Source organism: Lolium rigidum, chromosome 3 (genome assembly GCF_022539505.1).
Source record: "Lolium rigidum isolate FL_2022 chromosome 3, APGP_CSIRO_Lrig_0.1, whole genome shotgun sequence".
NCBI classification, from domain to species: domain Eukaryota; kingdom Viridiplantae; phylum Streptophyta; class Magnoliopsida; order Poales; family Poaceae; genus Lolium; species Lolium rigidum.
This window is the reverse complement of record NC_061510.1, coordinates 162,474,956-162,487,167: the sequence shown is the minus strand read 5'-3', so window position 1 is coordinate 162,487,167 and position 12,212 is coordinate 162,474,956. Positions and strand designations below refer to the sequence as shown.

The 12,212-nt window shown below is 42.4% G+C and overlaps 1 protein-coding gene across 1 annotated transcript; it reads left to right on the top strand.

Moving 5' to 3' along the window:
- Positions 1 to 248: 248 nt before the first annotated feature.
- On the top strand, positions 249 to 4,313 carry LOC124702618 (phospho-2-dehydro-3-deoxyheptonate aldolase 1, chloroplastic-like). Its single transcript, XM_047234782.1, has 5 exons — positions 249 to 846; positions 937 to 1,214; positions 1,936 to 2,212; positions 2,303 to 2,548; positions 3,794 to 4,313. The coding sequence occupies exons 1-5, from the start codon at positions 316 to 318 to the stop codon at positions 4,070 to 4,072; spliced, it is 1,611 nt and encodes a 536-aa protein (XP_047090738.1). The 5' UTR covers positions 249 to 315; the 3' UTR covers positions 4,073 to 4,313.
- The last annotated feature ends 7,899 nt before the right edge of the window (positions 4,314 to 12,212 follow it).

The following is a 12,212-nucleotide window of genomic DNA, read 5'->3' as shown; positions in this document are numbered from 1 at the left end:
AAAGGAAACAAGTTTACACACGAGGTAGCAAGGAGAAAATCCTAGAATATGCGTGATCGCTCTTTCCCTCTTCCCTTCCCGGGTCGCTTCTTCCAACTACCACCGCCTCCCTCCTCCCTCCCGGCTCCCACTCACCAACCGCGGCCCTGACCGGCTCCGGCTCCGGCCAGCTATAAATAGCGCGCCCCCATTTCCTAATCGCTTCAGGAGAGACCGCGCCCACCACGCCCGCCCTCCCCTCCACTACTGCATTCCTTCCCAAAACCCCAGATTCCTCAACTCCCGATCGCCGCCGCCGCCCCCATTCCGTCCGCAATGGCGCTCGCCACCAACCACGCCGCCGCCGCCCTATCCGGCGGAGCCGTCACGCAGCCCCGCCGCGCCCCGTCCTTCCTCCCGCTCAAGCGCCGCACAATCCGCGCCGTCCACGCCGCGGAGCCGTCCAAGCCCACCGCCGCCACCGCCGCCGCCGCCAAGACCTCGTCGGCGGCCACGGTCGCGCCGGAGAAGTCCGCGGCCCCCCAGGCCCCGAAACCGGCCAAGTGGGCCATCGACAGCTGGAGGGCGAAGAAGGCGCTGCAGCTGCCGGAGTACCCGAACGCGGCCGAGCTGGAGTCGGCGCTGAAGACGATCGAGGCCTTCCCGCCGATCGTCTTCGCCGGGGAGGCGCGGAACCTGGAGGAGCGCCTCGCGGACGCCGCCATGGGCCGGGCCTTCCTCCTCCAGGGCGGCGACTGCGCCGAGAGCTTCAAGGAGTTCAACGGCAACAACATCCGCGACACCTTCCGCGTCCTCCTCCAGATGTCCGCCGTCCTCACCTTCGGCGGCCAGATGCCCGTCATCAAGGTACGCGCGCCCACCTCAAATCCCTCCGCGCAAACCTCCCTTGTAATCTGGTGATCTAATTTGTTGATGATTCGGTAATAATAATAATAGGTTGGGAGAATGGCCGGCCAGTTCGCGAAGCCGAGGTCGGATAACTTCGAGGTCAAGGACGGAGTGAAGCTACCTAGCTACAGAGGGGACAACATCAACGGAGATGCATTCAACGAGAAGAGCCGCATCCCCGATCCCCAGAGGATGATCAGGGCATACACCCAGTCCGCTGCCACGCTCAACCTCCTCCGCGCTTTCGCCATGGGAGGCTATGCTGCCATGCAGCGGGTCACCCAGTGGAACCTCGATTTCACTGAAAACAGCGAGCAGGGTGACAGGTGAAAACATCTTCTATGCACTTTCTGTTTTGTTTTTGCATATGTTGGTAATTATGGTAATCGTTTAGTTACTGTGTGCTGCAAAAAAAATGACTGATCATTGAATCGTTTAGTTGTCATGGACTTAGCTGTAGTTGTTGACATAGAGAAAATTAAACTCTATTAGATCATTCCATTACTTTCCACCATTGGAGGGAATTTAGAGGAATCACATCGAAATAAATCAACTAATTATTTCAAAGTCTCAGTCCATTTTCTACTGTTTTCCGGTATAAACCGGTAATATCATATTATTTGATTGTATGCAATTATCATTGTCTCATTGAATGCTACAGAGCAACCTATTTGATGGGAGTGCACACCTATGCACATACTCTTATCATTACCTTTCAGTAGTTCTGTTTCTTGGGAACTCAGACATTATAGGATGGGCCATGTTAACTGTTTCTGAAGTCATCCAGTGTCAGTTTCCTGCAGAAGTCATACAGTTATCTGATGTTGTTGTACTCCACTGAATAACTCTTCCACCCCAACATATATTGCTTTATGGTGTAACAACATGATCTAATATTGTTATTCAATAACAGCTCAAATGTTTAGAGTTTGTAATTATTAAATGTTTTCTGATTATTTTGATGGAAATTATATAAATTGTTGTCTTCTTGGCCAATCAAGAAGTATTCCATTCTATTGTCTAATTATTGTGGGGATGCTTTGTTAGGTACCGTGAATTGGCACACAGGGTTGATGAAGCCCTTGGCTTCATGTCTGCTGCTGGGCTAACATTGGACCACCCGGTTATGTCAAGTACTGAATTCTGGACCTCTCATGAGTGCCTGCTCCTACCATACGAGCAAGCTCTAACCCGTCAGGACTCAACCTCTGGTCTTTTCTACGACTGTTCTGCCCACATGCTCTGGGTCGGTGAACGCACTCGCCAGCTTGACGGTGCTCATGTTGAATTCCTCAGGGGTGTTGCTAACCCTCTTGGCATCAAGGTATCTTTTCAGACTAACTTCATGTTGAAAACGTAAAAATACACATGTGTATGCTGAGCTAAACATCAAATTGTAAAATGTGGATTTCAGGTGAGTGACAAAATGAACCCCAGCGACTTGGTGAAGCTGATTGAGATATTGAACCCAACAAACAAAGCTGGGAGAATTACCATCATTACAAGAATGGGGGCAGAGAACATGAGGGTCAAATTACCTCATCTTATCCGTGCTGTCCGCAATTCTGGTCAAATTGTTACCTGGATCACTGATCCCATGCACGGGAACACCATCAAGGCTCCTTGTGGTCTAAAGACACGCCCCTTTGACTCTATTCTGGTATGTGCTATTTTTCCTACTTCATCCATTGTGTTGCTTCACTAGAATGATGCAGCCTTTGTGGCCTTGTGGGCAATCTGCACATCACATATGCTACCCCCATCAACCTAAAAAACGTGATAAAAGCAGAAATAGATGTTAAGCCATATGCTCACTGCTGCTATAGATGAAAACAGAGGTAATATTGGGCCCCATTTTCTGGTGAATAACCATATAAGCTAGTTAGCTGATGAAGCTTCAAAGTAGACAACAATATGATGTATAATGTACGTAGTACCAACTAGATTCGAAAATAAAACGATGAAAAGATGCTTGCCTTTTCATTAATTATGCAAGAAGAGTTTCTTGATTGCATAAATCATAATGAGGAACTGCTATTGCAATTTTAGTCATTAACTAATTGGTCAATAGCCTTGAGTAATAGTTGGTGACTGGTCAGTGTAATATCAATTTTGTATGCTATGAACGTGTCTAGACCCCCAAAAAACATTTATCATAGATGTGTATTAGCCTGTTAGGTATGATGAGGACATCCACCATATGTTTCATGGGATGGTGGTTGTTGGACTGGTCCAGAGATATAGTCACCATCATGGATGGTCACACAGTGTCAATTAAATGATTTTAGTGAAGTGGGTCCAGTGATTACAGTGGAAGTGGGTCTAACTAGTATGATGGGAGTAGATCTACTAAATTGATTGCTCGGAGTATTGGAGATTGAACCATCTGATTGTTTAAGAATGTTTTGTTTGTGTGCCCTAGGCATGCACTCCAGTTGCAAATCGTGCAACGGGCGCACTGTTTGCAGCACATGCTGTCTCTTAATATAACATTTACTTGAACTGACTGGTACTGAAGTGCTGGTCTCTTGTACCAAGGATTAGATGTAATTATGTACTGAACAAAGCAGCACCATGCCATCTTGCTGTTAATTATCAGCTACTGTTCGAAGTTGCTAGCAATACTAATCTTAAGTTGCAAGAAGAGTTCTGCATCTTGGAAAGTGAAAGGGGGGATATTTGATCACCGTATTAGATAGATTAGTAGATTTTACTAATAATAACTCCAGACATTTTTTAACTGTAGATTAAGAAGTACAAAAAACAGTAGACTTTTTTTTTTTTTTTCATTTGATTGGAGTGTGCATTTGAGATCATTGGCTAGGATAGTTTCATTGATACTGAATTCTTCACTGAAGTCTTTGTAGTCATGGCCCCAAACTAATCAGGAACTTTTCTCTAATAGGCTGAGGTCAGGGCATTCTTCGATGTTCATGAGCAAGAAGGGAGCCACGCAGGAGGTGTCCACCTCGAGATGACTGGGCAGAACGTGACAGAGTGCATCGGTGGATCACGAACTGTGACCTTTGACGACCTGGCCGACCGCTACCACACACACTGCGACCCGAGGCTGAACGCGTCCCAATCTCTGGAGCTTGCCTTCATCATTGCTGAGAGGCTGAGGAAGAGGAGGACCCGGTCATCGAAGCTTAACAGCGTCTTGCCATTGCCATCTGGTTTCTGAAATGCCTAGCCAGGAATGGAACAGGCGGAGTAGATAGTTGCAGCAGCGTTTGATGCGTATTCCTTTTGTTGGTGGGTGATCTTGATAAAAACTGTATACTACTCGTGAGCTTTCTGTGTGAGGGGAGGTGGGGAGGGATCTCTAATGTTTATGTTGGTCTATAGTGCGCCGTGCACTTTTATGTAAGGTTTCAAAACCGTTTCTATTTATGTCTTCTATATATAAGAGAATAATAATACAACACAGAAGGCTTCGGGGCTTCAAGTACTTGGCAATTGCTCCTTTTTTGTTCAAATCCGTCTTTCACCCTGTGATGAGTTGCTGCTGCAATTGCGGCTATATTGTTTTGGTTTCGTTGAGCAGATCATTGCTGCAGAAACAAACGAGCGAGCATTATATATTTTCATTGGACTCGCAAGGTCTCCAACTTCATCTTGCTGCTTGTTGCAGATAATGCTGCATCAGTGGCTATTGAATATCACATGTTATTTGAGATATATCAGTAAACATTATTCTGCAGAGTTCAAAAGTTTCTCTCTGGAGAAACAGACATCTACTCCTTGGTGTGACAAAACAATCTTGCTTACGAAGACAAAGGTCTAACGCACTCACAAAGCAGCGGTGGAATTCGGGGCTAATTGCCAGGAATTTGACCCTAGCGCCTCCTGTTAGCGCTCACGTTGTAGATGCCCTAAGTCAGCCCCGATTTGTCAGCATGGGATCAAATTCCAACCAACCAAGGCAGCCCACGTTGGTCCATAATCATTCGGTAACCCAATTCTTCCATATGTCTAGGATCACCGATATGTATGAGGTCATGCTAAGTTCCAGTGACTCAAAACATGTATATATGTACGACTTTGTTTTCCACATGTAGCGCTGTTGCAGATAGGAGGGAACTAGGTTTCAAAGTTGCTGCCAAGGACAAAGTAACTAAACAAAACTAACGTGCTTTTCTGTTTTCTCATGAAAAAATGGTATCGCTCAGTGTTCTACTACCTAACACCGCGGTTAGGCTGGCTGGCCTGGATCGAACCTTTACACCGTTTTCTTATCTTTGATATCAAATAAAAGCCCAGTTAGAAATATTGTAAATACACAAACAAACCATGTCCTCTTGGTTGGCGAGAATCTAGTAAAATATTGATATTGTGAATTATCCTAATTGATGCGCACCAAGTGTTGATTTTATGAAATTAAAACATAGTTATGGGAAATACTCTGCAATTAAGATTAAAGGAGAAATATAATTGTAAGTGCCGCACCTGTGTTCTTCTCGTTCCTCGCGCGGAAATCTGAAAACTGCCTCACTTGGTTCCATCGCTCATGCAACATAGGAAATGGCGGTCCTCCACTAAAATGTATGTTATTATACTACTAGTACTAGTATATTGCATGCCAAATTTTTGCTACAGTAATTCAAATTGACTCCCTCTGGCGCTATTGTATGCATGTAAAATTTTCTATATGAGGCATGTCGTTTACCACTGTTTGGCGACGGAAATAACTCCCTCTCACTGGTCATATATAGTCCCTAAAGTAAAATCTTTGATGAGTTAAATTTCACTTCTACCAAATAGACATTAGACACTATGAAAATCATGAATCCAACAATTGTTTGATGTGGAAAAACTAGTAATTGTTTGTAAATAATCTAGCATTTGTTGCTAAGCAATTGGATGGTTGTTCCAAAAATCTGGCAGATATTGCTAACTAATATGATATCTTATTTTTGTGAAACTGGGTAATTGCATTAAGACTATTTCCTTGATACAATGAAGAATCCGGTAGCTACCGGATTTTTAAAAACCCGACAATTGTATCAAAACAGCTTTGTAGTTGTGTCAGAGAACCTTGTAGTTACTTCTCAAAAAACTTGGCAACTTTATCAAAACAATTTTTGTAACCGGATCTGAGAACCTGATAGTTCGTTTCAAGAACCTATTAATAGTATCAAAAATAACTTGGTAGCCGTGCTCGAAAAAACTGTTAAGTATGCTTAAACAACTTAGTGGTTGCATGGGATAACCTATCAATTGATTTCAGAAACACCACCATCGAAAACCCAACAACTATATCATAAGACATGGAAAGCATTTTCGAAGTGCTTGGTAGCTGTGTTGGACAACTTTACCATTATTGTTTAATAAAAACTAAGCTATTTTAAAACTGTATCAAAAGAAATGATTTAAACAATGCGAAAAAAAGAATTTGGCAACTATTTTTTATGACAACATAGGGATATGATTGAGACGTGTTGATAGGGGCTAGTGACTTCTTTGTGACCATAAAGGCATTAGGCTGCTAGGAGCCATAAGCATGCAATGCAGCGGACACATGGAGGCATGTGCAGCAGCTGCTTGATGTCTACGGGAGCTTCTATTCTTGTAGACAGTGTTGGGCCTCCAAGAGCAGAGGTTTGTAGAACAGCAGCAAGTTTCCCTTAAGTGGATCACCCAAGGTTTATCGATCTCAGGTAGGAAGAGGTCAAAGATATCCCTCTCATGCAACCCTGCAACCACAAAGCAAGAAGTCTCTTGTGTCCCCAACACACCTAATAGGTGCACTAGTTCGGCGAAGAGATAGTGAAATACAGGTGGTATGAATAAGCAGTAGCAACGGCAACGACACCAGAAAAGTGCTTTGCCCAGGACAGTAAACAAGCAGTAGTAATGTAGCAGTAGTAACGCAACAGTAGTAACGCAGCAGTAGTAACGCAGTAAAACAGTAAACAAGCAGCGATAGCAGTATTTAGGAACAAGGCCTAGGGATTAGACTTTCACTAGTGGACACTCTCAACATTGATCACATAACAGAATAGATAAATGCATACTCTACACTTTTGTTGGATGATGAACACATTGCGTAGGATTACACGAACCCTCAATGCCGGAGTTAACAAGCTCCACAATAATGCTCATGTTTTAGTAACCTTTAGTGTAAGATAGATCAACGGACTAAACCAAGTACTAGCATAGCATGCACACTCGTCACCTTCATGCATATGTAGGAGGAATAGATCACATCAATATTATCATAGCAATAGTTAACTTCGCAATCTACAAGAGATCATGATCATAGCATAAACCAAGTACTAACACGGTGCACGCACCGTCACCTTTGCACACATGCAGGAGGAATAAAACTACTTTAATAACACATCACTAGAGTAGCACATAGATAAATTGTGATACAAAACATATTGCAATCTTAAAGAGATATAAATAAGCACCTCACTATGCCATTCAACATTGAGTAAGTATTCCGTGAAATATGGCCTAAGAGACCCACACGGTGCACACACTCGTCACCTTTACACACGTGGGACAAGGAGTCTCCGGAGATCACATAGGTAAAACTCACTTGACTAGCATAGTGACATCTAGATTACAAGCATCATCATATGAATCTCAATCATGTAAGGCAGCTCATGAGATTATTGTATTGAAGCACATAGGAGAGAGATGAACCACATAGCTACCGGTACAGCCCCGAGCCTCGATGGAGAACTACTCCCTCCTCATGGGAGCAGCAGCGGTGATGAAGATGGCGGTGGAGATGGCAGCGGTGTCGATGGAGAAGCCTTCCGGGGCACTTCCCCGCTCCGGCAGGGTGCCGGAACAGAGACTCTCGTCCCCGCATCTTGGCTTCGCGATGGCGGCGGCTCGGGAAGGTTTCTGTGGTTTTCGTCGAACGCCCCGAGGTTTTTAGGTCGTGGGCTTTATATAGGCGGAGAGGCGGCGCAGGAGGGCTTCCGGGGGCCCACACCCTAGGGGGCGCCCCCCCTTGGCCGCGCCGGGGTGTGGTGTGGTGGCCCCGCCCCCTTCTCTCGGCGGTTCTCGTGTGTTCTGGATGCTTCCGGGTAAAATAGGAGCCTGGGCGTTGATTTCGTCCGATTCCGAGAATATTTCGTTACTAGGAGTTCTGAAACCAAAAACAGCAGAAAACAGAACCGGCACTTCGGCATCTTGTTAATAGGTTAGTTCCGGAAAATGCACGAATATGACATAAAGTGTGCATATAACATGTAGATAACATCAATAATGTGGCATGGAACACAAGAAATTATCGATACGTTGGAGACGTATCAGCATCCCCAAGCTTAGTTCTCGCTCGTCCCGAGCGGGTAAAACGATAACAAAGATAATTTCCGGAGTGACATGCCATCATAAACTTGATCATACTATTTGTAAAGCATATGTAGTGAATGCAGCGATCAAAACAATGTATATGACATGGGTAAACAATTGAATCATAAAGCAAAGACTTTTCATGAATAGCACTTCAAGACAAGCATCAATAAGTCTTGCATAAGAGTTAACTCATAAAGTAATAATTCAAACTAAAGGTATTGAAGCAACACAAAGGAAGATGAAGTTTCAGCGGTTGCTTTCAACTTATAACATGTATATCTCATGGATAATTGTCAATGCAAAGCAATATAACAAATGCAATATGCAAATATGTAAGAATCAATGCACAGTTCACACAAGTGTTTGCTTCTTGAGATGGAGAGAAATAGGTGAACTCGACTCAACAATGAAAGTAAAAGAATGGTCCTCCATAGAGGAAAAGCATCGATTGCTATATTTGTGCTAGAGCTTTGATTTTGAAAACATGAAACAATTTTGTCAACGGTAGTAATAAAGCATATGCATCATGTAAATTATATCTTATAAGTTGCAAGCCTCATGCATAGTGTACCAATAGTGCCCGCACCTTGTCCTAATTAGCTTGGACTACCTGGATTATCACCGCAATACATATGCTTTAACCAAGTTTCACAAAGGGGTACCTCTATGCCGCATGTACAAAGGTCTAAGGAGAAAGCTCGCATTTGGATTTCTCGCTTTTGATTATTCTCAACTTAGACATCCATACCGGGACAACATAGACAACAGTTAATGGACTCCTCTTTTAATGCTTTAAGCATTTGACAACAATTAATTCTTTTCTCATTAGAGACTTGAGGATATTTGTCCAAAACTGAAACTTCCACCATGAATCATGGCTTTAGTTAGCGGCCCAATGTTCTTCTCTCACAATATGCATGCTCAAACCATTCAACTTAGTGTAGATCGCCCTTACTTCAGACAAGACGAACATGCATAGCAACTCACATGAAATTCAACAATGAGTTGATGGCGTTCCCAGCAAACATGGTTATCGCACAACAAGCAACTTAATAAGAGATAAAGTGCATAATTACATATTCAATACCACAATAGTTTTTAAGCTATTTGTCCCATGAGCTATATATTGCAAAGGTGAATGATGGAATTTTAAAGGTAGCACTCAAGCAATTTACTTCGGAATGGCGGGAAAATACCATGTAGTATAGGTAGATATGGTGGACACAAATGGCATAGTGGTTGGCTCAAGTATTTTGGATGCATGAGAAGTATTCCCTCTCGATACAAGGTTTAGGCTAGCAAGGCTTATTTGAAACAAACACAAGGATGAACCGGTGCAGCAAAACTCACATAAAAGACATATTGAAAACATTATAAGACTCTACACCGTCTTCCTTGTTGTTCAAACTCAATACTAGAAATTATCTAGACCTTAGAGAAACCAAATATGCAAACCAAATTTTAGCATGCTCTATGTATTTCTTCATTAATGGGTGCAAAGCATATGATGCAAGAGCTTAAACATGAGCACAACAATTGCCAAGTATCACATTACCCAAGACATTTATAGCAATTACTACATGTATCATTTTCCAATTCCAACCATATAACAATTTAACGAAGGGGAAACTTCGCCATGAATATTATGAGCTAAGAACACATGTGTTCATATGAACCAGCGGAGCGTGTCTCTCTCCCACACAAGCATGATGTAATCCAATTTATTCAAACAAAAACAAAAACAAAAGCACACAGACGCTCCAAGTAAAGCACATAAGATGTGACCGAATAAAAATATAGTTTCAAGAGAAGGAACCCGATAATTTATCGATGAAGAAGGGGATGCCTTGGGCATCCCCAAGCTTAGACGCTTGAGTCTTCTTGATATATGCAGGGATGAACCACCGGGGCATCCCCAAGCTTAGACTTTTCACTCTTCTTGATCGTAGTATATCATCCTCCTCTCTTGACCCTTGAAAACTTCCTCCACACCAAACTCGAAACAACTCATTAGAGGGTTAGTGGACAATAAAAATTAACATGTTCAGAGGTGACACAATCATTCTTAACACTTCTGGACATTGCATAAAGCTACTGGACATTAATGGATCAAAGAAATTCATCCAACATAGCAAAAGAGGCAATGCGAAATAAAAGGCAGAATCTGTCAAAACAGAACAGTCCGTAAAGATGGATTTTATTAGGCCACCAGACTTGCTCAAATGAAAATGCTCAAATTGAATGAAAGTTGCGTACATATCTGAGGATCACTCACGTAAATTGGCATAATTTTCTGAGTCACCTACAGAGAATTAGACCCAGATTCGTGACAGAAAAGAAATCTGTTTCTCGCGCAAGAATCCAAATCTAGTACTTACTTTACTATCAAAGACTTTACTTGGCACAACAAAACACAAAACTAAGATAAGGAGAGGTTGCTACAGTAGTAAACAACTTCCAAGACACAAATATAAAACAAAGTACTGTAGCAAAATAACACATGGGTTATCTCCCAAGAAGTTCTTTCTTTTTAGCCATTAAGATGGGCTCAGCAGTTTTAAGGATGCACTCGCAAGAAATAGTGTTTGAAGCAAAAGAGAGCATCAAGAGGCAAATTCAAAACACATTTAAGTCTAACATACTTCCTATGCATAGGAATCTTGTAAGTAAACAAGTTCATGAAGAGCAAAGTAACAAGCATAGGAAGATAAAACAAGTGTAGCTTCAAAAATTTCAGCACATAGAGAGGCATTTTAGTAACATGAAAATTTCTACAACCATATTTTCCTCTCTCATAATAACTTTCAGTAGCATCATGAGCAAACTCAACAATATAACTATCACATAAAGCATTATCATGAGTCTCATGCATAAAATTATTACTCTCCACATAAGCATAATCAATTTTATTAGTTGTAGTGGGAGCAAATTCAACAAAGTAGCTATCATTATTATTCTCATCAAGTGTAGGAGGCATAGTATAATCACAATAAAATTTACTCACCATAGTATGTGGCACCAAAAGACCACCATCATTATAATCATCAGAAATAGGAGGCAAAGTATCATCAAAGAAAATTTTCTCCTCAATGCTTGGGGGACTAAAAATATCATGAAAACCAGCTTCCCCAAGCTTAGAACTTTCTATATTATTGTCAACAATGGTGTTCAAAGCGTTCATACTAATATTACTACCAAAGATGCAAAGAAGATTTCATAGGTTTTTTAATTTTCGCATCAAACAATCCATGTTTTAAATCAGGAAATAGAATAAGAAGCTCACTCTTGTACATTATGCCAAACTAGTGTAAACAAGAAACAACAAGATGCAATTGCAGGATCTAAAGGAAATAGCTTTGAGCACACACACAACGGCGCCGTAAAAATACTTTACCCGAGACCGTAGTATGAGTGCCTTTTTACCTTTCCTCCCCGGCAACGGCGCCGTAAAAGTGCTTGATGTCTACGGGAGCTTCTATTCTTGTAGACAGTTGTTGGGCCTCCAAGAGCAAGAGGTTTGTAGAACAGCAAGCAAGTTTCCCTTAAGTGGATCACCCAAGGTTTATCGATCTCAGGGAGGAAGAGGTCAAAGATATCCCTCTCATGCAACCCCGCAACCACAAAGCAAGAAGTCTCTTGTGTCCCCAACACACCTAATAGGTGCACTAGTTCGGCGAAGAGATAGTGAAATACAGGTGGTATGAATAAGCAGTAGCAACGGCAACGACACCGTAAAAGTGCTTTGCCCAGACAAGTAAACAAGCAGTAGTAATGTAGCAGTAGTAACGCAGCAGAGTAACGCAAAGAAACAAGAAACAAGCAACGATAGCGTATTTAGGAACAAGGCCTAGGGATTAGACTTTCACTAGTGGACACTCTCAACATTGATCACATAACAGTAATAGATAAATGCATACTCTACACTTTTGTTGGATGATGAACACATTGCGTAGGATTACACGAACCCTCAATGCCGGAGTTAACAAGCTCCACAATAATGCTCATGT